Source organism: Stenella coeruleoalba (genome assembly GCF_951394435.1).
Source record: "Stenella coeruleoalba genome assembly, chromosome: 10".
Lineage (NCBI taxonomy): Eukaryota > Metazoa > Chordata > Mammalia > Artiodactyla > Delphinidae > Stenella > Stenella coeruleoalba.
The window spans coordinates 97,818,414-97,846,324 of NC_137156.1; the positions used below are offsets into that span (position 1 = coordinate 97,818,414).

The following is a 27,911-nucleotide window of genomic DNA, read 5'->3' on the forward strand; positions in this document are numbered from 1 at the left end:
GTGTTTTATGAAACTTATGAGACACACCCTCAGTTATAAGTTTTCTCAAGTTCTTTTGAAAAAGAAAGAGGAGAAGAAGGGAAGAGAAGGAAACAGGTATAGTTTGAAAAGAGGGCTTGGCATGCCAGCTACTCACTGTATCAACTAGAATATAGGTTTGGTTTCTCTAAGAGACACCCAAAATAATTGTGACTTAAATAAAATAGAAGTATATAACCATCTGGCCACAGCAGTCTCAGGCTGGTACGATTACTACGAGGGAACCTAGCTTCTTATCTTGTTGCTCAGCTGTTCCTATGGTGTCTTTGACCACATGTTTCAAGATGGGTGGCCACCATGCCTCATCCCAGCCAGGGGAAGCGGGGGACATGGAGGGCACACGCACTGGCACTCAAGACCTCATAGTGGGGCTTCCTTGGTGGCGCAGTGGTTGGGAGTCCACCTGCTGATGCAGGGGACATGGGTTCGTGCCCCGGTCCGGGAAGATCCCACATGCCGCGGAGCGGCTGGGCCCGTGAGCCATGGCCGCTGAGCCTGCGTGTCCGGAGCCTGTGCTCCACAATGGGAGAGGCCACAGCAGTGAGATGCCCACGTACCGCAAAAAAAAAAAAGACCTCATAGTGACACACATCTCTTCCACTCACATCCTGTCAGCCAAAACTCGGTTACGTGATCACACCTAACTGCACAGGAGGCTGGGATATTTAGTCTTTCAGAGAAACATGTCCAGCTAAAAATCAGGAGTTCTGTTACTATAGAAGAAAGGGAGAACAGATTTGGAAGGACATCTACCAGTTTCTGCCACATCCGCCATCTCAGATGTATTTCTTTCTTTTATTTATTTATTTACTAACTTACTTATTTATGGCTGTGTTGGGTCTTTGTAGCTGTGCAGTCTTTCTCTAGCTGCGGCGAGTAGGGGCTACTCTTCATTGCAGTGCGCGGTCTTATTGCGGTGGCTTCTCTTGTTGCAGAGCATGCGCTCTAGGCACATGGGCTTCAGCAGTTGTGGCACGCAGGCTCAGTAGTTGTGGCTCATGGGCTCTAGAGCGCAGGCTCAGTAGTTGTGCTGGGTGGGCTTAGTTGCTCCGTGACATGTGGGATCTTCCCGGACCAGGGCTTGAACCCGTGTCCCCTGCATTGGCAGGCGGATTCTTAACCACTGCGCCACCAGGGAAGCCCTATCTCAGATGTATTTCTTTCTTCTTTTGTTTTTTAAAGACACTTTTTAAAAACTATTTATTTATTTACTTATCAGCTGTGTTGGGCCTTGGTTGCTGCACGTGGGCTTTTCTCTAGTTGCAGTTAGCGGGGGCTACTCTTCGTTGCGGTGCGCGGGCTTCTCATTGCAGTGGCTTCTCTTGTTGTGGAGCACAGGCTCTAGGCGCGCGGGCTTCAGTAGTTGTGGCACACGGGCTTAGTTGCTCCGAGGCATGTGGGATCTTCCTGGACCAGGGCTCGGACCTGTGTCCCCTGCATTGGCAGGTGGATTCTTAACCACTGTGCCACCAGGGAAGTCCCTGAGATGTATTACTTTGCACATGATTGCACTCTCGTCTGCCCCAATTGCAGCCTCACCCCCTCTATTCAGTATAGCTTCCATGCTGCTATCAGAGTACTTTCCACTTCAGAGTGTTATTATGGCACTGCCCTGGTCACAAACCAACCCTGGCTCTATACTACCTAGGAAAGTGATGCCCAAACTGTACAATGCGTTAGGAATCAGCCGGAGGGCGTGCTAAAACAGAGCCAGCTGGGCCCCGCCTGCAGCCCTACTGACTGGGTAGGTCTGGGCCCTGAGAATTTGCATCTTTATTAAGTTCTCAGGTGATGCTGATGTTGCTGGTTCAGGAACCACACTTTGAGAACCCTTGACCTCAAGAATAAAACCAGTGCTCCTTAACCTGCCATCCAAAGGCTATTCCAGCCTGGTCTCAACCTACTTTCCGCCTCATCTCTCATCTTTCCCTCCCCCTCCACACACCCAGGGCTCCAGTCACACTGAAGTTCTCACGTCTCTCTAAGCAGGCAAGCTGTTCGCACCTTTGTGCCTTGCTGTTCCTTTTGTCTGGAGTATCTTCTGATCGGCAACCTCCTTTCCACATCCTCCCCGAAGGCTTTCCTGACCCTCTAAGCTGTTGTTAAACCATTCTCTGTCCCAGGTCCCTACACATTTTGTACATTCTTCTATTATTGCTTTTATTGCCTTGTGTGTTGGTTTTCTGCCCAGCTGCCTTCCCTTCTCTGAAGCCTTAGTCACCTACATAGCTCTTAGCCACGGTAACAGGGTCACTGAGTAAGGAAACAAAAGTATGAATGAGGAAAAGGAGGCAGGTAGATGGAGTGAATAAATCAATGAGGTGAGTGAAGAGAAGAAATGATGAGTGAGTTAATACACGAACAAGTGAGTTATGATCCATTTGTGCTTAGTTCTCTCCTTTGAGTCCTCAGTCACAGATCAGGAAAGGAATTTACCCTCTGACCATTTTTCCACAAAGTTCCAGCCATTCCTTTTTTTTTTTTTTTTTTTTCGGCTGTGCCCTGTGGCCTTTAGGATCTCAGTTCACCCACCAGGGATTGAACCCAGGCCACGGCAGTGAAAGCCCAGAATCCTAACCACTAGGCCACCAGGTTCTCATTGCGGTGACTTCTCTTGTTGAGGAGTGTGGGCTCTAGGCACGTGGGCTTCAGTAGTTGTGGCATATGAGCTCAGTAGTTGTGGCTCGTGGGCTTAGTTGCTCCACGGCATGTGGGATCTTCCTGGACCAGGGCTTGAACCCGTGTCCCCTGCATTGGCAGGCAGATTCTTAACCACTGTGCCACCAGGGAAGTCTCCCATTGCTTCCTTCTTACCAGAAGTCACCTGGGACCCAGCATTTAACAGTCAGTTCCCCAGAACTGGCCTGGGGACCCATGCTGCGTCATGTTCCCTATGCCAGGGCTTAATCTCTACCCAATCCTGTTCTCACTCTCCCTGGTGTTTCTGAAAGTCAGTTGTAAGGCATTTGGGACTCTGGTAAACAATGCTGGTGGATGATTTTCAGGGCCAAGACACAAAAGACTTTTTCACCAAACTGGTGATAAAGTGTCAATATTGTTTCAAATTAAAATTGGAGCCTAGGGAATTCCCTGGAGGTCCAGTCGTTAGGACTCCACACTTCCACTGCTGGGGCCAGTTTCAATCCCTGGTCAGGGAACTAAGATCCTGCAAGCCGTGGAGTCGGCCAAAAAATAAAATAATAAACAAATAAAATTGGAACCTTGAGGTGCTGGAACTAATCTCCCCCTCATCACAGGGAACCCAGCTTTCTCCAAACCCCATAAAGGAAGCCTTCTTTGGCTCCAGCGGACATGGGTATGGCCATAAGAAGGGACTCCCTGTCCTGCTGCGGTTGTCAACTCTGCCAGGGATGGTGCTATCACGGTGGTAACTGTTCCTGCACCAAGGCTGTGTAGCCTCAGAAGGCAGTGAACCTTTTTTAGCCTTGATGTCCTCCTCTGCAGGGTAGGGATGTTACTACTCACCTTGCAGATGTGTGGTGAGCATCAAATAAGACGTGGGAGTAAAGGGCCCAGCACAGTAGTAGGCAGATAGTAGGTGTACAATAGAGAATAACTAGAATAACTAGAATTCTCACAACTGATAAGAAAGTTAAGTTTTTCCCCTAATGAATCAGGCCCAGTCACTCTTCTAGGGTTTTTCCTTCTATTTATGATATCTACCTTCCTCTCTCACAATTCTACCTAATTTTGGGACCTAAGCTGCCATCCTACCTCCTCCACAAATCTGTCTCTGTTCCTGGAACACTCTATTAACAACGCCTACCATACTTATGGTCTGGTCTAATGGACATGGAAATGAGTAGTGAATTAAGAACAGGGGGTCTGTAGGCAGGGCTGCCATGTATGGTTGCACAGGTTGTGCACTGCCTGAGCCTGGAAGTACCATTCACAGACTATAAGGAAGTGGGGCCCTGATGCACTGTGTAATAAAGAGGCTCTGTGCGCAAGTCAGATGAACTGAGCTTGAAACCTGGCTCGACCACTAATCAATTGTTTGAGCAAGCAACACATGTAAACTCCTGACTTAGCTTCCTTATCTGTGAATGGGATGTTATTAGTTCCTACCATGAGGGATAGTTGAGAAGATTCAGTAGCTTAACGAGTTGAACAGTGCCTTGTAAAGGACTGAATTTACTGAGCACTTAATTTCAGAAATTAAGTGTGGGTGTTTTTTCTGAGAAGACTGTACACAAGCTAGGGTCAGTGGGTCACTGAAAATCTGCAGCCGTGCCCCCCGACCCTCACCCCTCCCCCACCGCCACGTAGCAGGAGGCAGATCCTCACGCTGTCATTTCTTGAAGGACCCTACTCCACCCTTCTTTTTGCCAAAATCCGCTTTTATTAGGTCTTCTTCAGTTGACAGATAACACCTCCAAAGTAAACTAGCTTAAGCCAAAAGAAGCATTTGTGGGTGGATATAGCTGAACTCTAATGGAGGATCCAGGGCTCCAGGTACATCATGAGTGCTCTGTCTTCTCCATCTCCTGGCTCTGCTCCTCTGTATTGGCTTTATTCTCAGGCAGACTCTTCCATGTGGCAGGAAAATGGGTTACTGGGTGGTTCAAGCTTGTATTTTATAGTTTTTCATATAAAGGAAGAGAAATCCTCCTTTCTTTCCACATCCATAGAGCAATCTTATGGAAGGCCTCTGATTGGCCCAGCTTGGGTCACATGCCCACTCTTTGGGTCAATCACTGTGGCTAGAGGGATGGTGGACTGAGATTGGCCAAGCTAGGGCCATGTATCCACGAGTTTGACAGCCCCACAGAGCTACATGGAGTGGGGAGGGGACAGTTCTCCAATAGGAGAGGTGCTGGGCACACAAGAATGTTGGCCGTCCTGGCCATCCTTCTCTACGGTTCAGTTCATAGGTCAGTTCCTCAGGGAAGCTTCCCCTCCCCTCCTCCACGTGGACCTCAACCTTCCCACAGTAAATTGCAAATTATTCTCCGACTCTCTGACACCATAGTTTGGGAACAACTGGAGGCAGGGACGAGAGTGTATTTATTCATCTGTGACTCCCAGGCCTAGCTTCCTAACCGGGGCTGTGGAAGGCACGCTCTTGGTGGCCTATCCAGCATCCATTTCCCCTTCCTCTTCAGATCTTTGTCGGGTTCCACCTTGTCTCCCCACTGCCTTAGGCTTAGTGGGGAAGCTGATTCCATTTTCACGGAGAGTCGTTTAAACCCATTAGAGTCATCCCTTGCCAGTGACTGGTTCAAAAATGGGTACGTAGGACCTAGTTTGGGCTGGTGAGACACAAGGGTGTCTGCAAAAGGCTTCTTGCTCTTTTGGGTGGGCATGGAAGCCAGCTGGCGCCTTCCTGCCCTCTCTCGTGCTGGACAGAAATGAGGAAGCATTTGGCGTCCATCAACTGCTACTGGCTGCCACTGCACAGTTGGAAGGGAACCTACTTTAGGCAAAAGCTGACACCGTGGGAGTGTGGAGACACCTGGACCCTTGATGGCCTTGTTGAGTTGCTGGAGATTGGCTAACCCTGGGTGCCACGCTGCCCCAGGACCACCAAACCCCTAGCTAACACACTTCCTTGTTAAACCACCTTGAGCTGGGGTGTTCTGTTACCTGTGGCCACAAGTATCTTCAGAACGTTCTCCCTGAACGAATGACCTAGGCGAGTGGCCACAGGCTGAGAGCCCTCAAGCATGCCCTCCTAAACTATGCCACCCACACAAGTTCCTTTCTACCCCACAATAACAGACAAAGATTCTGGATGCTTTTTAAAAAAAACCACACCAGTCACTTTATTCTTAAGTTGGTACTTTACAAAACCACAAGGGAGAAGTCCTTGAGGGTGAAAGGGGTAGGGGAGTGGGAGATGGTGAAGAGGGGGACGAGGACAACCCAGAAATGAAGCCCCCCCATCTTGGGGGACCAAGCAGAGACTGGGCCCCAGGCCAGCCCAGCAGGGCCTCTCGTGTCCTGGCTGTACAGAGCTGGGCCAAAAGACCTCAGAGAAGGGTCACAGCTTCTAGAGACTGTCGCCATTAGACAGGCAGCCACAGGCTGAGGCTTCTGGCAGCCCAAAGAAGGAAGTGGGCCTCCCCCTCCCAAGCCAGGGGGAGGCAGCCTGAGGCAGGGGTGAGAGCTACCCGTCCAGCAGCTTTAGGATGCTCTCACGCTCCTTCAGAGTCTTCCAGGCCTGGTCCTTCTCCTTCTTGGTGGGCGTCCGCTTCTTCTGCCGGGCAGCCATGATCTTGCGGAATGCGTCCATGACCTCATTGTCTGCCATGCGGACCCGCTGCCTCAGCTCCTGCCGACTCACCTCCTCCTTTGCCAGCCTGTGGGGACCAGCCGGCCAGGTGCCATGGGAAGCCCACCAGAATAGGGCTCCTCCCTGTTCCAGACTGAGCCCACCCCACTACCCAGGGCTGCCACTCCTGTGGACCATTTCATACCAAATAGCAAAGTTATTGAGCCACGCTTACATGGTGCCCTGTGCCAGGTACTACCTCTTCAAAAATATCAGCTCAGTTAATCCTAACAACCTTGTGAGGTAGGTACTATTATTCCTATGTTACCAGTGAGGAAACTGAGGCTCAAGGAGGATAAGAAATGCCCCAAGATCCCACAACTAGTGAGGAGGAGATCTGAATCAAGGCAGGCTTCCTCCAAACAATATTCTTTAAAAGGTGTTCTGGGGGCTTCCCTGGTGGCGCAGTGGTTAAGAATCCACCTGCCAATGCAGGGGACACGGGTTCGAGCCCTGGTCCGCGAAGATCCCACATGCTGTGGAGCAACTAAGCCCGTGCACCACAACTACTGAGCCTGAGCTCTAGAGCCCGTGCTCTGCAACAAGAGAAGCCACCGCAATGAAGAGTAGCCCCAGCTCTCTGCAACTAGAGAAAGCCCGTGCACAGCAACGAAGACCCAATGCAGCCAAAAATAAATAAATGAAATAAATTAATTTAAAAAAAAAAGTGTTCTGGTGCCAGCAGAAGACCTGCTTTTACTTCAGCAACCAAATTCCAGAGCAACCTAAGGGTCTAGACAGCCTGAGGTCTACAGGAGGTGAGTGAGATACCAAACTGACCCCTCCGAATGGAACCTGACCTATAAATTCAATTCATGGTGGAGCTGGAAGGTCACTTAGAGATCTATCTAGTCCAACCTGTTTTCAGAAGGGGAAGCTGCTGCTCAGGGCAGGAGATGCCTTGCTTAAGGCCCTGCAGCTACCCATGCAGGGCTGAGGGCTGCACGCTGGCCTTCTGATAGCCAAGCTAGTTCCTTCACTGCCCATTACTTCTGTAGCTGCACATCCCCACCTCTCTCTCTCTCCCGTCCCCCTCCCTTCCTCAGTACTCCTTCATCTGTATTTTCCTCTTCTAGCCCTTGAAAGGGAACTAGAAAGAGGCTCTGGATTCAGTCTTGGGCTTCAGTCACAGCTTAGCTGTTTATTGGCTGTGTGACCTTCAGCAGAGCACTCATTTCACTGGGCCTTTATTTCCTTATTTGGTAAACAGGGAACACTACCACCTACTCCCTGGGCTATAGCAGAGATTAAGTAAGAGGGTGTACATAAAGCCCCTGGTACACGGTAGGCACTCAGTATACCCTCATCCTTAAATACCCTAGCAGCTTGCCAGCAACTTCTCCTTCTAATGATGCACGTCTTTACCAGCCACTCACGTGGTGACTGCAAGCCCTTTGCCCTGCCTCTCTTCCTAACCCAGCACAACGTCTAAGAGACAGGCAGAGGTGGCCAAGTGAACGAGCGTGCTCTGGTCTGCTGGGGCTCTGTGAGGCGGAGACACAGCACCTGCCTACGAGGAGCAAGGGGACTTAGTTGGGCTGCTTCTCTATCTTCCCAAGAAAAGGGTAGCCACTACCATGATCTCCCCACAGATACCACCTGCACCCTTGTTGTGAGGAGTGCAGGGCAAGATGGATGGGAATGAATAGAAAATGAATGACATCGCACGAAAACACTGGTCAGTTCCTGGTAAGGGGCTGGTAGTAATCACAGATGCTCAAGAAAATGTTAACAGTTGATAAACTGAGGTGGAGAGTATACTGGTGTTTACTGTACTACTCTGTCAGAGTTTCTGTGTGTATGAAATTTTTCACAATAAAACTCTGGGGGAGAAAGAAAGTTAAGCATGGAAAGACTTAAAAGTAAACCACACAACAATGCGAATACAGTTAACACCACTGAACCGTACACTTGAAAATGGTTTAGAGGGTAAATTTTGTGTTATTTGTTGTTACCACAATTAGAAGTGAATAAACAAGTCACAGATGCCTGAGCTGTAGTCTGTGGAATAAGAATCTGTTTGAGACAAAACCAGTGGGGTGGTGCCCGGCACTGACATTTTTTTCAAAGCCCTCCGGGTGATTTAGAGGCCCTGCTGGGTTTGGAAAGCCTGTCGTAAAGCTCCCGGAAGGCCACCAGCATGGCCAAGGCCTCGCTGGCCACGCCCTGGCCCGGGCATCCTGTCCACACTCACCTCAGCAGGTCGTGCTTCTTGGTGCGGTTGTGGGCACTGAGCGCTTTCAGCTCGGCCTGCCGTTTGCGCAGCTCCGCCAGAACTTCGTCCTCAGAGTCCTCTGCAGGGCGGTCCTCAGATTCCAGCAGGCCCTGGGCGATCAGCTCCTCCTTGATGCGGCTCTCCAGGGACTTGGTATGCGGCACACTGCAGGCAAAGGCAGTGCTCAGCTCAAGGGCCAGCCTGCAAGGGGGACCGCTCTGAGGTGCCCAAGGTTAGTGAACACCTTCCTTTCTCTTTGAGCACTGTCTCTCTATCTATCTACACATAAAAATATAGAGACAGACACATCTGGTCTTGTTGTAAACATACGCAACATATATCGATACGCTATGTAATATAAAATACAGAAAAACCTACAATGCTAACGACCCAAAGAGAATCACTATTTTGTTACCTGTTACTATTATATATGTTACCATCTTCTTACCACATTACGTTATATACATAAAAATATGTATTTTATGTTCTTATATAAATACTATACATATTCCAGATTGTGTTACATATTATTCCCACTTTTTTAATGTATTATTTTAGCTTTTCCCCGCCATGTACCAACATTTAAATATATCTTAAGTAAAAATAGGATCATATTGTCTGTATTGTGCTACAACTGACAGTTTCCACTTATCACTCTATTGTTTACATCTTTGCGTGTCAGTTATATTTCTCTAGTGTGATTAATAGTTGCAAGTTATTTCATCAGATGGAGTTACGACAATTTAGCCAACCAGTCTCCTCCAGGTGGACATTTAGGTTGTTTACAGTAAGAACAGGGCCATGATGAAAACCCTGTACTAAGCCTGTGCATGTGGAAATCCTGGCCCAGCACGCACATCTGACTTCTATTGGTCTTTATCAAAATGTCCTCAGTCTCTCTATTAATGAAGACCACCCATGCTGGGATGGACAAAAGTCAACAGAAGCAGAGGCCAGACTGTGAGGCATGGACAGGATGTCACTCACCTGAAGGGTTTATTCTGATTGCGGGGAGAGGTGCTTGCCCCATCAGCCCCTGATTCTTTTCCAGACATGTCCGGAATAGGAGAGTCCTCCATGGGGGAAATAATATTTTCCTAGAAGAGCACAGAAATGCATGCAGGGAGAAAGAGCTACAGTATTACCATTTTCCTGCCCCCCTCTGTCCTACACGGACAGTCTTCACATACCAGAAATATCTTTTTATTTTTCTCATCCCACCCGCTGTGGGAAGTCTTCCCAAACCGACTCTAAAAAACTTTGATCATTTTAAAAATTCTTTATTTTGTACTGATACCAAAAGAAGGGAGCACAGAAGAGTGACGGTAACACTCAACAATGGTAATGAGAGAGCTAAGGTATATTAACCGTTTGCAATGCACCAGGCGCTGCGCTAAGCATGCTGCAGCAGAGGCTGCCAGCTGTCCAAAAGCCATTCTTGCCTTTCTTCCACAGTAGCTGGGCTTATGGCTGCCCAGATACACCACACTTCCCAGCCTCCTCTGCAGTCAGGGGTGGTCATCTGACAAACTCTCTCCAGTGGAAAGTGATTAGAAGAGATAAGAGCCACAGCTGGCCATGGCCTTCACACACTCCTCTTTGCTCTTTTTCTGTGGGCTTGGAGTGGCAATCACACTTGGAGTGACCTTGTGCAGAGTGCATGTTTAAGACAGCAAAGCCAGCATACGTGGGGTCCCCGTCTGATGGTGTGGAACGGAGATGTCCCCCTGCCCCCACCTCAGCCAACCTGGAACGTGTGCCCAGAAAGACGCTATCGTGTTTGAGACAGCCAGGAAACTGAGGCTCAAGAGATGAAGAGATATGCCTAAGGGCAGCCAGCAGGCATAAAGAAAGGGACCCTGAACCTGGGGTTTGAGTCCTGCTTCTGTGTATTAGCTGTATGACCTCAAGCAAACAGTTCCCTTTTTTGAGCCTCGACCTTGTTGGGTGTAACATGGGGTTAACCACTGTCTTTGCCTCTAACGAGAGGATGTGTAGAAAGCCCCTTGCACGGGGCCTTCAGCCAACGCTCAGCAAAAGTAACTGTGGAGTAGCAGCTACCTTGGGGGCAGGTTAAAAACTGGGAGGGGCATGAGAGGGCCTTCAAGAATACTGATGATGTTTTCTTTTGTGGTCCTGGGGCTGTAAGTGTGCTCATTTGTGAAAACTGATCAAGCTGTACATTTATGACCTATGTACCTTTCTAAATGTATCATGTACTTCAATAAACAATAAAAAATTAAACATTGAAACAGAGTGAATACAGTTCTTGTTTTGGGTTGGGGTGCTCACCTCCACCAAGGCCTGCAGGAGTCGCTGCGTCAGGGCACCAAAGGGGCACCCGTCTTCTGGCTGCTCGTGCTGGGCCTCAGACTTCTTCAGCAGGGCATCCACATCTGAATCGGGTAGAGAAGGGATGGACATGTGTGCTGAAGTGCTAGGAACTCAAGTCCTGGCCTGGGGTGGGCAGGGAGGTGAGGGGCCTACCTTTCGTGTCCAGTTCAGTCAGTGGCCCCATGAGGCCTTTCTTCTTGTCAGCCACGGCTGCTGCCCGGGCCCCGTCCTTCTGCTCCTCCAGCAGGTCCTCCTGTGCCCAGCGCTGGGAGTAGTGCTTCCCCAGGGGCGGGATCTGTGGGAGACATCCCATCCGGTCCCAAAGCAGTAAATACAGGCCAGTCGTGCCTGGGGTGTCAGGGGCTCTCTGCGCGCTTGGGACTGCCAACAGGCTCTTCGTTCATCCCTCATTGCTCCATTTACCTGTCTTCCCAAGTACCTAGCCCAGGGCCAAGGCCTGAGCCTGGTACAGGTGAGAAGAGATAAAGGAGATAAAATCTCTACACTCACAGTCTAGTAAGGAAGCCAGGTACGTACGGAACTGAAACACACAGACGGCAATACAGAACAATTTCCAAGATGTAAGGTGCAGAATGGTGCGTGTACATGGACCTTTTCCGTTGACAGCTGTTATCTCTAGAGAGAACTATAGATCCTAGGGTCAGAAGTGAGAGGAAAATATCTTTCGCATTGCTTGAACTTGTTACTGCCTGTATGGATTACCTTTTCAGATAAATTTTTAAAAAATTCAGACAAGTGAAGTGACAGAGGTAGGTCAAGGTGCTGTGGCGCACACAAGACCGACCAACCTTCTGCTGGGGAATCTGTAAAGCCATTTTGGTGGCGGTAACATGCGATCAGGGGCTCGAAGGGTGTTAGTTTGCCAAGGGGAGAAGGGCATGTGCAGAGGCCCAGAGACCAGCAAGGACCCTGGAGTGAGGGCAAGGTGCTTGTGGGGGCTGATAAATACAGCAGTGGAGAGGGAGTGTGGCCAAGGAAACTGGAGAGGGGCACTGGGGCTGTGCCACCAAGGGCTGAGATGCTTGGACTCGATTCTGTAGGTAACGGGAGCCAGGGGAGGCCATGTCATGAGCACATCCGAACATGACAGCTGAGCTATGGGAGAATTTCCCACCAACACTTTTCTGTATTTTCTACATTTTCTTTAATGGAACCTTTTTTATTTTCATCATAAAAAAATAAATTTTCATATACTAAAAAAAAGAGAATCCCCCTAGAGCAGCAGTCCCCAAGCTTTTTGGCACCAGGACCGGTTTCGTGGAAGACAGTTTTTCCATGGATCAGGGTGGGGGGCTGGGGGGGTGGCTCAGGCGGTGACGTCAGCAATGGGGGAGCGGCAGATGAAGCTTCGCTCGCCCGCTGCTCACCTCCTGCTGTGCGGCCCAGTTCCTAACTGGCTGCGGCCCGCTACCGGTCCACGGCCCCGGGGTTGGGGACCCCTGCTCTGGAGGGAAGAAAGTGTTAAGAGGCTGTTAAGGTAAAAGCTGGTGAAGGCTTGAGCCAAAGCAGAGGGGATGGCGATGAGAGAAAAAGGGAGGATCTCACTGAAGAAGGTGTCTTAGGACGTGGTGACCATTTGGATGGGGCAGAAGGGAGGAAGCTGAGAGTTAGAACTTGGGTGTCTGGGTGGGTTAATGGAACAGATGGGAGGCTAGGCAGGGCAGGGAAAGAAGATGATGTACAGCACTGCGATCTCTGATTCTGAGGCACCTCTGAGCCTTCTTGTTCTCCATCACGTCTATCTAGGCCTGGGGTTTCTACCTTGTAATGTTCAGCCTCATCTTCTGGGGGTTTCAGTAGCTCCTCTAGCGTGCGCACCTCCTCACTGGTGATGTCGGCACAGTAGGGCTCCACCGAAGCCCAGAATCTGCAGAGAGAAGCAAAGCCTGACGGGGTGCTCCCTGCCCCACCAGCCTAACCCCCGGACCCTTCCACAGCCTCCAGTACCCAAATCCCAAGGCCCATTTATGTCCCCTGGCCCAGAACCTGTTGGGGGCGTCATTCTTGGGGATACGTGGCACGTCAATTGGGTCATCAGTGAATTCATATTCCTGGATCTTGGGCTGAAGGTTTTTGGATTTGGGTCGCCCAGGGCCAGGGCCCGGCCCATGTCCCGCCTTCCCTTCCAGTTTCTGCTTCTTGGGCTTCCCATGTTTGGGGGGAGCACCAAGCTCATGGTCTCGACCCAGCTTCAGGAATCGTCGGTCACCTTTCTTATCTTGCCAGTCGGTGAGGATCTGAAATTCACAGAGACTGTCACTGAGGGGGAGAAGGGAAGACACAGGACAACTCTGTCTCCCGGTGAAAAATAAGGATCTAGAACTCAAGAAGGCGCCGTCTCTCCCCCTCCCCTTTTTATCCAGCAAATGCCTACTCATACTGCAAAACTCAGCTCCTTTTCTGTGCCCATCTCACAGGATTTTATTCATATATTTCTCATCATTCCATTCACTTGTTTGTCTGTATCGATTCACCTCTGTAGCACCCAAGCTGGTCACACAGCATTCAGCAGTTCAAACAAGTAGATCACATCTCAGTGCACATTAGCCCTAGGAAAATACGCTGGTGGTAACTTTCTGGTGGAAGCAAGCATGCCTCCCAGCAAACCTTTACTTCAAATGTCACCACAACTGGGAAGCCTTTTCTGAATCAGTTATCCAGCTTCTTAGATGCTAAAATACAACTGATTGTGCCACAGCCCTGCTCAAAAAGCTTCAGTGGATTCCCAGGGACCACAAGTTAATTTTATTCATCTTCTGAAGTCCAGTTAAAATGGCATCTTCTTCCTCTATGAGTATCTGGTACTTCGTACCTCCACTGTAGGCCCAATCATGTTGTTTGGTCATAACTAGAATAAACAGAATACTTTGTCTCTTCAAGAAGATTATAAGCTATTGGAGACCAGGAAGTTCATCTTAACCATCTCTGGTCCCCAGGATCTGGCATAGCACCTGGCACCCAGGGCTCAGAGAATATTTATGCCATAAATAGAAATAATGAGAGTCATACGAGTAAATAATGTTTGACATGCTTATTTAGTGTGAGACGTTAGGCTGAGCCTTTGCAAAAAGTCTTTTTAATTCTCACAAAAGCTCTGAGGTAGCTCCTATTATCCAGCCCACTTGGCAGATGGAGAACTGATCCTCAGAGGCAGGAGGTAACTTTTGCAAGCGTTGGAATTTAGCATTGGCAATAGCAACGCTAGCAAGCGCTTAGGTCAGGATTCAAATCCAGGCCTCCCCATTACAGTTCCCCCAGTACTCCTAACCACAACAGCACTTCTCCTGGTACTTGTCTGACCTCCCCTTCCCTTTAGTTGGCAAACTCCCCAAAGACCAGAACTGTCCTAATTACCTCCCTCTAGTGACTAGCACAGGACCCAGAACATTGTGGGGAGCGAGGGTCACTAGTTGCTTAGTGAATCAGAAATCTCGCAGTGTATGAGGATCATGCACATTCTTGCACATTTTCCATGTCACGCAAGCCCAGTTTGGGTCTCTCTCTTCCCCACTAAGCTCCTGTAACCCAGGCCTCAGCAGATGAGGCTAACCCATAACTTGTCACAGTCCATCCCTGGTGATGTACCCTCTGTGGGGTATCACCTGGGTTTCGGCCTCAAGCACCCGCAAGCGTCGGCTGGCAGAAGAAAGCAGGGTCTCAAGCTCCAGCTGCAGAGTGTCCAGCTCCTCGATACCGATGCCATCATCCTCAGAGCGGGCCAACACTGCTGTGTAGCGGGGACAGACCTTCAGGTGGTCCACAGACTTGAAGTCGTGGAACTGCAAGGGGCAGTCCTTCAGCTCACTCATGGCCCAGGATAGGGGACGCTGTGGAGCTGGAGAGGAAAGGACCACTGATGGGGGGTGGGGGGAAGTGGCACAAGAAAAGCCCAAGGGCTCCTTCCACCCAGGAGAAAGTCAGGCTTCAGTAACCTATTGACAAGGTTGATGGCACAGCTCTTACTCGTAGAGCACCTACTGTGTGCCAAGTGAGGTGCAGACACATTACTGGCTTCTCATTGAATTCCTCACCCAACCCCATGAGCAGGGACCATGCTTATCTCCATTTTACAGATGAGGAAACTGAGACTCTGTGTGTGTTCATGTCCAAGCTTACCAACATGCAATTTGAATCCAGATAGTTTTGAGTCTGTGCCCCTAACCGCCATGGTATACTACGCTTGTCTTCCTGATGCGCTTCCCTGCAGTTCCACTCTTCCTGAATTCTGCAAAGCCCCAGAGTTCCAAGCATCGCATACTTATTATCTTAATGTTCTTTGTGCCTCCCAGCCTCTCCTTGTCTCACCCCTCCCCACCTCTGCCCCTTCTCTTTGTCCTGATAGTAAAATATGTGGGCTGGTAAGCCAGATATATCTGGATTCAAGCCCAGGCTTGACCAATTTCTATTTATGTAGCCCTGAACATGTTGATGAACTCTCCTGAGTCTCGGTTTTTCCATCCGTAAAATAGGGCAAAAGAAGCCTGAGTCTGTTTCCCCATAATTAGTCTGAATCTGTAAAATGGGGTAACAATAGTACCTACCTCCCAGGGATGTTCTGAGGATTAAGAGATGATGCCCGTCAAGAGCTCAGTTCAGTGCCTGGCACAGAAAAAGTGGGGCTGGTTAATGGCTGGCCCCACCCATGGATCGCCCCAATGTCCCGCCTTTAGGGTCCCAGTCCTCTAAGAACACCCTACCGCGGCCTCCGCCCCCTCTACCTCCTCCTTGCTGCCTCCCACGGCCCCGCGGCCACGGGAGGGGGCGGGGAGTTCCGGTCGGTGCGAGCAACCGCCCCGGAACTGGCTATGTGCGGTGCCCCAGCAGTTGACGCGGGGGCGGAAAGACGCGAGGGCCAGACCCTGTGTCTTTCGGAGGATGGAGGTTTGCGGGCAGCAAGCGAGCCCGCTGCAGGTGGGGTGGAGAGGGTATGCCTCGCGCGGACCCTAGGGAACAGCCCGGCGCCAGGGGGCGGGGCTCGGCGGCCGGGTTCTCTGCCGGGCTGTTAGTCCCGTCGAGCCCCAAAGGCTGCAGGTAGGAGGGGCCCGGAGAAAGGATGGGGGCGCAGAACCGGAAGGATCGAAGGGCTCCTCCGCCTCGCCGTGTCCTAATATGGTGCCCAACCTGAGGCCGGGCTGCACCATTGCATGGCTATGAGGGAAGAAGGCGGCAAAGACGACAAGACGGCCAGAGTCGCAAGCAAGAGCTCCATGGGTAACGGGAGAAACTTGAGTAGTGACTTTACACTTCAGGAGCCTAAAACTACCAAGACAGTCCTAGGGGGAAAACTTCCGAGGGGCCAAATGTTCTTAGCCTCCTCCTCCCCCGCTCGGAGCGTTGATGGTACAGTCCAGACGTCCGGGCGGAGACTGCGGCTGCGCTTCTCGCGAAAGAGAAGGCGGCGCGGGACTGGCCACTTCCGCACTTCCGCTTTCCGGCCCAGCCAGCGCCCGCGATGGTGAGAGACGGGCCCCGGGTCCGGGGCCCCCGCTGTTCTGTCTCAGGGATCTGGGTCTGGGGGAGATGCGGCTTTGCAGCGGAGAGGCCCTGGGCCGAGGGATGCAGGGGGTGTGGGGGCACCCTGAGGCTGGGAGAAAGAGGGCGGGGCGGGGCCGAGGTGAGGAAGGGGCGAGCGGGGGACGCCCTTGTAAGAAGCAGGCCTTGCGGCTGCATAGTCTGGTCCTTGAAGCAGGTGGGGGATACTGAGGCATGGAGGAAGCCGGAAGTGGGCTCTTCTAGGTTCGTGGTAGCGCCTCGAAGGCACGTAGTAAGCCGCAGCCCGTAGTAGGGCCACCTCCCCACCCAGAGTAGACTTTCACTAAATACACTCCCCTGTTCTCTCTTACCCGCTTAACCCCACAGTTCTCTCAGGGAAACTTCCACACTTGCTTATCCCACTCTTCATGTTGCCCCAGCCTTGCTTCTTTCTCACTGAAGGATCTCTTTTATGCTTCCTCTACGTAGACCTCTTCCTGGTCAGAACTCAACCGTATCAGCCTTACTGTAGAATATAAGCTCTCATACTGCTGACCCCTCCCTTGCAGGAAATTCTGTTGATAACTGTGGGTGTTCCTGGCAACTGAGACTTGGCTCACTACCTTCCCCTCTTTGCACTCTCTCTGGTGATACCTATTTAATGTACAGGTTTTCGTGACCATGTGATTTATGGTGACTCCTAAATCTACCTTCCTAGGTTCACCTGGGAAGGTTCTCGTTCAAGGTTCACCTGGATATCTTGAAGACACCTTGAAATTAGACCTCTGGATCAAAACTCATCTTCTCTCCCTAAACTTGCTCACCCTCTTGTGTTACTTATTCCGCCTTTGTGTCCTCTTATGTCAGCTAGAAAGCTGGGATATTCTTTTTTTTGTTTTAATTTAGGCCATGCCTCTTGATTTTTTAAACATCAAACTTGTTGAGATATTACACGAGAATGTGTCTGTTCTATTTTTGAAAGGGCAGGCACCACAGGGCTGGCCACCTAAAATGCACCTTTTTCAGATTTGCTGTCTGAATTTTGACAGAGATAATCTTGCTTGTCCTGCATTGCTCCAGGCCAAGCCCTCATTACCCTCCTTAAATAATCTTCTCTGCCTGCTCTCTCACTTCCCTCTCCTCCAGTCCATTCTCCACAGAGTTGCCATGCAACTGTAGTCATGTAACTTCCTCCTCAGAAAGCCCCAGCAGTTCCTTGCCACCTTAAAAGAAGAGCTACACTCAGTAGCCTGGCATTTGAGATTCCCCATGAATCTCTAGGCTACTACTGCAGCCTCATCCATAGAATCTAAAATGCTTCCTGGCAACACTGTACTCATTACTACTTCTGGAACTCTTACTGCCCTTTTTTGTTATTCTGATCTTGCTTAAGTTATTTTTTCATTCGTTCACTTATTCTACAGAAACTGAGTAAGACAGAGTATATGTAAGGTGCTGACTGACCTAGGTGCAGGGTATGTAAATTTGAATAAAATAGACATGGTCTGTTGACCATGGAGCTTACAGTTTAGTGAAGGAGAAAATTACTTTATGAACGATATATAAAGGGTGTGTCACTGTAAATTATAGTAAGTGCAATGAAGAGCGAAGTCAGGAAAGGCCTCTCTGAGGAAGGAGGAGGCCTTCCCAGAATAAACCAAGATCTAAAGGATGACTTAGGCAAAGAAGGGGGAGAAAAGCCTGCAGATAGATGGTTTGGCATGTGTGAAGGCCTGAGGTGAGAAAAAACTTGGCTAATACAAGGAACTGAAGACAGGCCAGTGTAGCTAGACACCGTTGCCTCTATTGGGAATGTCATTCTACTTTTTATCATTGTAAAGTCTTCCTAATCTTATTTCCATCTTCAAATCAAAACCAATTTTTTTTGCAAATAAAAATTGTAAATTTCTTTTACATTTTACCCATTATGTCATAGTTACTTTCTCTGTTTTCCTGACCTAGTCGAGCTGTTTTAAGGGTAGAGAAGGTCTTAATCATCTTTGAATTCCCAGGCTGGCACACTGTAGATCTATACATTTGTTGGCTCAAAAGGTAGATTGAAGACAATCATTCACCTGTATGCTTCTAGACCAGAGTTTCTCAACTTCAGCAGTATTTGGGGCTGAATAATTCTTTGTTGTGCATTGTAGGATATTTAGCAGTATGCCTGACTTCTGTCTACTCAACACCAGTAACCCCTACCCCACCCCACGTTGTAAAAATGAAAAATGTCTTGACATTGCCAAATGTCCCCTGGCAGGCAAAATGGTCCCCTGTTGAGAACCACTGTTCTAAACCTAGAATGAAAGGCACCTTGAAGGCCTAGTCTATTGTGTTCACTGTAGTATCTGAGAGTCAGGGACCCTGAGTACTGCCTGGCTCCTGTGTAGCTGGACTAGGGGACCAGTGGGTTTGGTGAGACAGATTCTGATCCTCTGTTGGCCTTTTTCCTACAGACTGCCACTCTCCGTCCCTACCTGAGTGCCGTGCGGGCCACACTGCAGGCTGCCCTCTGCCTGGAGAATTTCTCCTCCCAGGTGGTAGAACGACACAACAAGCCCGAAGTGGAAGTCAGGTAGGGAAGGAAAAGGGGTGGGGTTGATGGGTGCAACACCCAGAGATGACTGTGTGCCATGAGTAACTTCCATCCTGGAGTTGTCAGTACAACTACAGTTCACATTTTTTGTCTTGCTGCCAGATGAACAATGGTTCCCAATTTGAAGTTCAGAAAATAGGGTCAGTGGGTTGGCAGGACAAAACTCAGGGGAGAAGCTGCTCTGGAGCCAAGATTGCTTGACACAAGGTGTGACTTCTCAGCGTAGGGCCATTTGGGAATTACCTCCCATGGAGTTAGTGAGCCCTCTGGCAGTTTAAGGAGTAGACTAAGAATTTAGTTACCTGAGATGCCATCTCTATTCTTTTCTAATTTAAAGATCAAGGATTCCGCCCCCACCACCACCACCCCCCCCCCAAAAAAAAAATGGACTCATCCGTCGTCTACTCCAAATATTCCGTACTTGGGATTATTTTCTCTTATGTAATTTATGTTTTGTAAATAATTATTCTTTTTCCCCTTTAAAATTTAATCTGGGACATATACAACTGAGATAAGCAGTGTTACCACACTAAGTTGATATGATTTGAATTTAAGAAAACTGACAAGATGTTAGGATGTGCCCTTTTATGCTACTTAACATATATGGTTTCCAATAGGTATTTTTAAAGGATAATAGCTCCCAGATAGCACCACCATAGTTAACTACCAACTATCATCACAGGGATTCAGGGACATCAAAATGGGAACTGAGCTGAGAGGGATCTTAATGTTGAACAAGTGAATCCTTCTGGATTGATCATTAAAGGAGGCCAGACTGTTCGATTTTAGCTTGTCCTTCTCTCTAAGGCAGGTTCTCTCCTCATTCCCTAAACAGTGTATGGGTTTGCCTATAGTTATGAAAATAAGAGCTGTCATTTGTAAAGCTCCTACAGTGTGCCAGGCACACTGTTAGACACTTGACCCTTTTTGATCTCTCTCAGTCCTCAGCAGTGAAATAGGAATCAGAGTCATTTTACAAATGAGGAAGTTGAGATTCCAACAGGGTAACTTGCCCAAGGAAAGTAACAGAGGAGGCTGGATTTCAAAACGTTTTCGCCCTGACTCCAGAGCCTGTGCTCTTTCTGCTGGAGAACATGCTTGCTGCCCCCATCTTGGAGCACCCCTGCTTGTGAGTCTCCTATTCCTTGGACTCTGTGGTCCCAGATAGTGATTCTAGGATCTGCTGTGGGGTCTCCTTGACCATTCTGTTCTTTTATAGTACAGAGGCCTCTGTGATTTTGTGTTTTCAGGAGTAGCAAAGAGCTCCTGCTACAGCCTGTGACCATCAGCAGGAATGAGAAGGAAAAGGTTCTGATTGAAGGCTCCATCAACTCTGTCCGGGTCAGCATTGCTGTGAAACAGGTGAGCTCACCACAGATCCCCTGCCTCACTGGGAGGCCAGGGGCCCCCATGTGAGAGATCAGCATGCCAGATTCAGGGTGCAAAGAAACCCAGGTTTTATTACCAGGAAATGATTTGCCAAACTCATCAGCTCGGTAGATAAAGAGAGATCAGCCCCATCTTCTAGGCCTTGCTCTGCATTAGAAGGCAGGAAATGTAGCAGCCAAGGCTACAGGCCAGTTTGGTGTCAGGTCACAAAACTTTTCCTAAGGAATGAAGGATAAGTCCAGTTCAGAAAAATAAGCAGTAACAGTATCAATTTGATAGCCATAAACTCCGAAAGGGAGATTTAGGGTAAAAATATGAAGTGTCATTTTTTTTTTTTAATAAATTTAGTTTATTTATTTTTCACTGCTGGGTCTTCGTTGCCATGCACAGGCTGTCTCTAGTTGCGGCGAGCAGGGGCTACTCTTCCTTGCAGTGTGCGGGCTTCTCATTGTGGTTCCTCTTGTTGCGGAGCACAGGCTCTAGGCACACAGGCTTCAGTAGTTGTGGCGTGTGGGCCCAGTAGTTGTGGCGCATGAACGTAGTAGCTCTGCGGCATGATCTTCCCGGACTAGGGCTCGAACCCATGTCCCCTGCGTTTGCAGGCGGATTCTTAACCACTGCGCCACCAGGGGAGTCTCAGGAAGTGTAATTTCTTATCTTTCCTCTGTGTTTCACAAATGTCTGACACTCCCACTACCACCATAATTTCTGCCATATTTATCGACTACTTGGACACTTCTTTACTTAATAGATTTCTTTCAATTAACTTATTGACTTATTATTTATTTATTTATTTCTTCTTGGCTATGTTGGGTCTTCGCTGCTGCACGTGGGCCTTGTTTAGTTGCCACAAGTGGGGGCTACTCTTCATTGCAGTATTTGGGCTCTAGGCACGTGGGCTTCAGTAGTTGTGGCGCGTGGGCTTCAGTAGTTGTGGCACGTGGGCTTAGTAGTTGTGGCTCATGGGCTCTAGAGTGCAGGCTCAGTAGTTGTGGCACACGGGCTTAGTTCCTCCGTGGCATGTGGGATCTTCCCGGACCAGGGCTCGAACCCGTGTCCCCTGCATTGACAGGCAGATTATTAACCAGTGCGCCACCAGGGAAGCCCAACTTATTTTCTCCTACTTAAATTTGTTTGAAAAAGAAACTTTGTGCCACAAATGGAAAAACAATACCACTTGCCAAATTGAGGACAAGTCTAAAAAACAAGCACGTTGAAAACAACAAGGTTATTAAGTTCAGACTAGACACTTCTGCCTATAGAAAGCTCTAAGCCAAGGGCCTGCTCTGTTTGTTGAAAGGGGAGATTAACAAGTGTTGGGGGCTGTTAAGGGTGTGTCTGCCCTGTGCAGCAAAATTCTTCCTTCAGAAATGTTGAGAGTTCATCAGGGAGAAACTTTGGGGTTTGTTTGATGTTCATTGCTACTAACGTGGAGACCACCTAAGGTTATCTCTGATATTCTTCACAGTATGTATCACAGACTGGAAAATGTAGCACTAGTGAAATAAGAAAGGAAAGGGTAGTTTTGAATATAGATGTGGACTCTGGAAGGAACAGATAAAAGGTTTATCTGTTCCTCTTGTTGCGGAGCACAGGCTCTAGGCACACAGGCTTCAGTAGTTGTGGCGTGTGGGCCCAGTAGTTGTGGCGCATGGACGTAGTAGCTCTGCGGCATGATCTTCCCGGACTAGGGCTCGAACCCATGTCCCCTGCGTTTGCAGGCGGATTCTTAACCACTGCACCACCAGGGGAGTCTCAGGAAGTCTGCAGAAGGAACAGATAAAAGGTTTGAGTTTGCCAGGACTTCCCTTCCAGTGGTTAAGACTCTGCACTTCTACTGCAGGGGGCACAGGTTCTATCCCTGGTCGGGGAACTCTGCATGCCATGCGGCGTGGCCAAAAAATTAAAATTAAAAAAAGATGTGGGCTTGCCAGAATTACTTTTCTAGAATGGGTGAAGGCAAGATCATGATAACGTCCCATTAAGTTGGAGGGCCCTAATGTAGTAGACCCTCTTTTCAGTTGGCAACCAGTTACCCCACGATTCAGAGTTCAGGTGGTGGTGTTCCAATACCCAACCCCACTACCTCCAGCGAACCTGGGAGAAATTGCAGTCAGAAGACCAGGCTCCAGATTTCTGTTGGCCTAGAGTGTCAGCTTTAGGGAAACACGTTTCTCCTTTGCTCTCGCCAGGCTGATGAGATCGAGAAGATTTTATGTCACAAGTTCATGCGCTTCATGATGATGAGAGCAGAGAACTTCTTTATCCTCCGAAGGAAACCAGTGGAGGTGAGACTGTGTGATCCATATGTTTGTAATACCCAGAATTCCACTACCGCATCAACTGTTACTGGCCTGGGATTGTTTCTAGAACTGGGATTGCTGCTCCCCCAGCTGTAGGGCACCCACGGCCTTCGTGGGTGAGAATTGGCCTTCGTTTCGGCTGTTGTGGGAATAAGGGGAATCAGCTTCGGAGGCTGGGTCTGCCTCAACCATGGAAAAGGCAAAAAAGATGAGATGCACTGTGCACCTTCCCAGAGCCTATAGTCTAGCGGCAGAAAGGGCATGATGAATCAGAAATCTAAACTCTGCCACCAACTGAATCAGAGTCTCAAGGCCACAGTTGACATTGGGTCACTTGTTGTCTGACTTTGTACTTGAGTCCTCTCTACAGACTCCCTGCCAGATCAACTCTCTGCCAGTGACTAAGCAACTACCACACAGAGCAGCAAACACCATCGTCAAACACATTAGACATGTTGGCCAAGCTCGTCCTCATCCTGAGCTAAAATTTCTGGTCCTAGATCTAACCTCCAGGGCCACCCAGAATAAATAAAATTGCTCTTCTACACACAGCCCATCTGATAGTTAAAGACCTCAGTCCCATCCTTCTCCCACAGCATCTTCGCTTCTCTCTGGACTAGATGTTCCTTTTGTTTGAAGAGATTCTTCTTTGACAAGATTTCCAGTCCCTTCACTCTCCGTTGACTCATTCTGAATGCAACTGTCTGTGCCACAGATAGTCTGCCAGAGATGTCTGATAGACACAAAATTCTCAACTGGGGTTAGTTGATCCAACTGTTGGTTCCTTGGATCCAACATACACACCCCACCAGAGCAGGTGGGCTGCTGCCTGAAGGGCATGTAGCTTGGGATAGGGTCACAAGCAACTGGAAGCATGTGGCTAAGTGGACGTAGAGGGCACGGCCAGCTCAGCGCCCCCAGGATGCTGATTCTCTCCTGTTTCTTCTCTCCCTGCTCCCCACTGTCTTCCTTCCCTAGGGGTATGACATCAGTTTTCTGATCACCAACTTCCACACAGAGCAGATGTATAAACACAAGTTGGTGGACTTTGTGATCCACTTCATGGAAGAAATCGACAAGGAGATCAGTGAGATGAAGCTGTCGGTCAATGCCCGTGCGCGCATTGTGGCCGAGGAGTTCCTCAAGAATGTAAGTGTAGGGGCCTTCCTGGTTTGTTTCCAGAAGTAGAAAGACCTATGGGTCGTGCTGAGAATTTAGCATCTGGTGGGAAAGTGGTGCCAACAGTGCGTGAATATTTCCTGAGGCCTCTAGGAGCTCTGGTGGGCTGCAGGTCAGCCTGATTCCTTGGGGCGGGAGGGCCCGTGCTTCATGTTGGAGAGCTGCAGGGCATTTTCCATCTCCGGGGGCCTGGGTGATGCCTCTCTTAGTCGCTCATTTCTACATCTCAAAGTGTACACAGTCCTTCCCTGTATCTAGTTCAATCCCCGAGTGAGGCAAGTTAAATCCACATGTGAATTTTCTAGGAGTATAGGGCAGTTAATCAGAGTATAATTCCAGTTTTCAAACAGACTGGAATAGTTTCCTTTGGCATCTGCTTCTCAGGCTTAAAGTCATGATTTCTGCAGCCTGTTTTCCATCGTTTTCACGGCTTAAGTCCTACAGATCCCTCTTTAGTTGTTTGTGGCTTCGTGACGGAAAGGACTACAGCCCTTTGAGGAGGACGAATTGTTTACACTGATGAAGTGATGACACAGTTGTTCTTTTTTAGTCATTCACGACGTGCCTTCTTTTTTTTTTCTTTTTCCAAACAGTCCTTGGTTTGTTGTTATGTTCCCCTCAGAGTCAACTATGATCCCTGGATGGTAGAATTAGTGTTTACTCCTACCAGTGCGTACAGATCCAGCCCCGGAGGAGCTCAGATTCCTGAAAATGGATATTACACCCGCTTCCCCTGGGCTTTAATTATACTGAGGACAGCCAGTGTACAAAGTAGCTGTACTGTGCAACCAGGGGAATACGCTTGTTCAGGTCACACAGGCCGTGGAGTCAGGCCACCTATGTGTGAGTCCGGCTCCACTGCTTCCTCGGGCATGTTACAGAACCTCTCGACTAAGCCTCAGTTTCCTCGGCTGTGAAGTGAGACTGTTAATTAATACGTACCATTCAGTGTGGTTGAGCATTAATGAAGAAATGTGTATAAAGCATATCACCTGGTGCCTAGTAAGCTTTCCCTGTATTGTAGCACAAGGTTATATGGCCAGGGCACTGCGAGGCCTCTGAACTCAACTGAAGAAAAATAGTTCTTGTCCCAATTTAGTATTTGGGTCATTCATTCGACAGTCATTTAGTTGTTACAGTAAGTACATTTCTGTGGTAATACAGCTAAAAATGTACGTTCAAGTATCTCATTTAATACCTAAAACAATCTTTGAATCAGGTGGCATCCCCATTTCATAGATGAGTTATCTGGGCTCTGGAAGTTAAGTCATATGTCCAAGGTGCCTCAGCCAGTAAGTGAAGGAACCAGGAATTGGAGTTTTCAGACTCAAGATCTAAGATAGTATAATGGCATCAGGTGCATGTAAGGGTGGGGCCGGTAATGTACATGAGTGAGGCGGGCCGTGTGGGGATCTGGTGAGCACATGCCTCACCTGAAGAGGATCACCACCGCACAGCTCTGGCCCTCCGTGGCTTCATCAAAAGAATCTCAAAATCTGGATCTTTGTGCAGTGTGCTATATTTTCAAGGTTGGCTAATTCATATTCATATCGACTGATTCATATTCTTTTAACCCGTGGGCCAAACACTGCTCATCTTTGGGCTGAGTTCAGCTCGTGGGCCATTGGTCCACAACCTCTGGTCTATAAAATGTCCAGGGCTGTTCTAGGCACCATGGGAGATATTTGAGGTTAGAAAGCATTTCAAGGGCCTGTCTTACTTGGAGGACCACCCAGAGCTTGACACAGAGTACCAGATCCTGGCTCCCTCTCTGAATCCCCAAGCATTTGCATGTGAGCCCCCATTTCTAAAGAAGGCAGCCTCAGTTCAGTAAGCAAGGCACAGTGACAGGGCTTTCTGGCAGCCCTTGTGGCACGACCAAGGGGAGCTGTGGAAAAACCCACGTCACCCTTAATTTTTCTGCCTTGTCCAGTGCTAGGTTTTAGGGCCAGTGCCCCAAAGGTCACACTGCTGAATGCTGGCTAAATTAGAGTGTGCCCACAGGGTGTCCTGAGACCGAACCCTGCCCTGCAGAGATCTGAGTACAGCTGCAGCTCTCAAATCAGCCCACCTCCCCAGAGCAGGCCTGCGAGGATACAGTAATAACATCATTCACCGCCTCTTGGTTCTCTTGACAGTTCTAAAGCATCTGGCTGGATCTCGTGGCCTTCCCCCTCAGACTCCCCCGTGTCTCTGCGAAGGCGTCCTGGAGTTACTCCCCAGAGCAGCGGTGGCGACGGCGGCAGCAGCAGCGGAGGGGAGCTGGGTGTCGGGGTGGGCATTAGATGTGGGGGGGGGGGTGTGCTTGCTAGCTGGGCAGCAAAGCAGCAGTGGACCTGCCCCAAGGCCACATGTGCCTGGTCAGGCTGGCTTCTGATGTTCAGTCCCCTGGGCCGGGACAGATTTTTTTTTAACGTCTTGAAACTTAAAACTCTGTGCTTGTAGGAGACTGTAACCTTTTTGTCTTTTTTTTTTTTTTTAAACAAACAACCTCCACCTCCAGTGGCTGTGACTGGTCCCAGTGATTGTACCTTATTGGTCGCTGTGGGTCTGGGCGGGCCTGGAGCCAGAAGGCGACTACTGTTCCTCCCTGGAGCCACCACAGGTGGGGAGGGAGGGAGGTTTCAGACTCCAGTTCCTCTCCCTCATTCTCTTATTTCCTTGAGCCAGTAGAAGCGGTGGAGACCCTCTGCCAGCTTCCTGAGCTCTGCCTGAAGATGGCCACCCAGCACTGGTTGGGGACAAGGGCTGAACTGGTGGCCACCAGCCACACCTAGGAGCTGGGGCCTGAAAGCTAGGCAACCTCTGGCCGCAGGGGCCTCTTCGTGCCCTCCCAGCTGAGAGGGGCCGCTGTTTCGCCTTGTCTGTCAGTGCAGTGCCTGTGCTAGAGGTGGAGAGGTGAGTCCTCCAGAGCTTCCCGGCTGGGGCCTCCTGCCTGCTCTGGCTCCTCTGCTCCCACGCTCGCTGTACCTTTTCTTATTCTGGTGGATCCTCCCTCCCCTAATTAAAGTCTCTTTTTGCCCCTCTGGGGGTGCATGAGGTCTGTGCTCTCTGTGTATACCTGAAAAGCTGGGAGGTGAGGCTTTTTCTTCCCTAAGACCATCTGGCTGGCACTTGGGCCTGGGGGTCCCCACCAGAGACAGTTTCGTGATTGGCCCCTGGCGTTAGTCCTGCCGAGGGCCCTAACCCAAGAGACCTCTATTGCAGTCCAGGCTCCACCCATTTCTGAAACTGCTCTCTCTGCCTATATAGAGCTTTGGTTCTTTTCATGTAATGAGCTCATTTGGGCTAGAAGGTAACCTCAGAGAAATAATGATCCCATTTCATGGCTAAGGAAACTGAGGTTCCATGAGATGCAGCAGTCTGCCCCGAATCTCCCAGCTAGTGAGCAAGAGGGTAGAGTTCAAATCCAAGCTTTCTGCCTTTACCTGTGCTGACAGTAATCACTAGCCACGTGTGTCTAATTGTTACAGTTAAAAAAAGTTTAAAATCTACTGTCTCAGTCCTACCAGTGCTCAATAGCTACAAGTTGCTGATGCCTGCCGGGTCACAGGGTATGTAAATAGAACATTTCCATCATTGCAGAAAGTTCTCTTGGACAGCACTAAGCCTTAGTGATACCTTGAAGTTAAAAAAAAAATGTCTTGAGTCCTGATTCTTACTGATGAATTTGAGCGAGTTATTTATAGTCTGTGCTTCAGTTTCTTAAAGTGGAGATAATGTAAATCTGACACAGTACCTGCCGTACAGGTACTGAATAAATAGTAACTGATCCTTCCACCAGCCCAGCATCCAAGCTGTTTGGTAACTTCCATTGTGCTGGATGTGGGGGATGACATCATCCCTGTCTCAGGGAGACTTGGGGGGCCAGTAAAATGCCTGGGTGTGTGAATAGGTGCGTTGAAGCATTTCAGATTCACTACTGGAAGTCTGGGGGCGCCCACAGGGGGTGTTTTTATGGAAGAGGATGTCAGGAAAAGTTTCAGAAGGGTTGGCCTTTGAGCTGAGTTTTCAAGAGTTTCTTCCATGTGGCCAAAAGGGGGTCTCTTGAAACAGGACAAGGTACTG

At 49.2% G+C, this 27,911-nt stretch overlaps 2 protein-coding genes across 3 annotated transcripts; one reads left to right on the forward strand and one right to left on the reverse strand.

Annotated features, from left to right (window-relative positions):
* Positions 1–4,064: 4,064 nt before the first annotated feature.
* TADA3 (transcriptional adaptor 3) lies at positions 4,065–16,106 on the reverse strand. Of its 2 annotated transcripts, none has more exons than XM_079933482.1 (9): positions 15,446–16,106; positions 14,507–14,739; positions 12,891–13,141; positions 12,666–12,771; positions 11,037–11,178; positions 10,842–10,945; positions 9,537–9,646; positions 8,529–8,750; positions 4,065–6,362 (listed from the first exon to the last, which is right to left on the reverse strand). In XM_079933482.1, exons 2-9 carry the CDS (start codon positions 14,711–14,713, stop codon positions 6,170–6,172), a joined length of 1,335 nt encoding a protein of 444 aa, XP_079789608.1. In that variant the 5' UTR covers positions 14,714–14,739; positions 15,446–16,106; the 3' UTR covers positions 4,065–6,169. The 2 variants fall into 2 exon arrangements, with proteins under 2 accessions (XP_079789608.1, XP_079789609.1); XM_079933483.1 differs by having other exon boundaries at positions 4,067–6,362; positions 8,529–8,714.
* Positions 16,107–16,226: 120 nt separating this feature from the next.
* Positions 16,227–26,882, forward strand: ARPC4 (actin related protein 2/3 complex subunit 4). Its single transcript, XM_079933491.1, is given in 7 exon segments — positions 16,227–16,286; positions 16,288–16,359; positions 18,833–18,951; positions 20,223–20,334; positions 22,554–22,649; positions 23,643–23,813; positions 25,982–26,882. Coding segments are annotated over 7 exon segments (621 nt in total). The 5' UTR covers positions 16,227–16,241; the 3' UTR covers positions 25,988–26,882.
* The last annotated feature ends 1,029 nt before the right edge of the window (positions 26,883–27,911 follow it).

What these genes read in the sequence shown, in the direction of transcription:
- TADA3 (XM_079933482.1), bottom strand. Translation starts at nt 14,713, where the DNA reads ATGAGTGAGCTGAAGGACTGCCCCTTGCAGTTCCACGACTTCAAGTCT. An exon ending in ATGAGGCTGAACATTACAAG is followed by an intron (nt 11,179 to 12,665) that starts GTAGAAACCCCA and finishes TGTCTCCCACAG; the next exon opens with ATCCCGCCCCTGGGGAAGCA. An exon ending in AATCAGAATAAACCCTTCAG is followed by an intron (nt 8,751 to 9,536) that starts GTGAGTGACATC and finishes TCCCCCTTGCAG; the next exon opens with GCTGGCCCTTGAGCTGAGCA.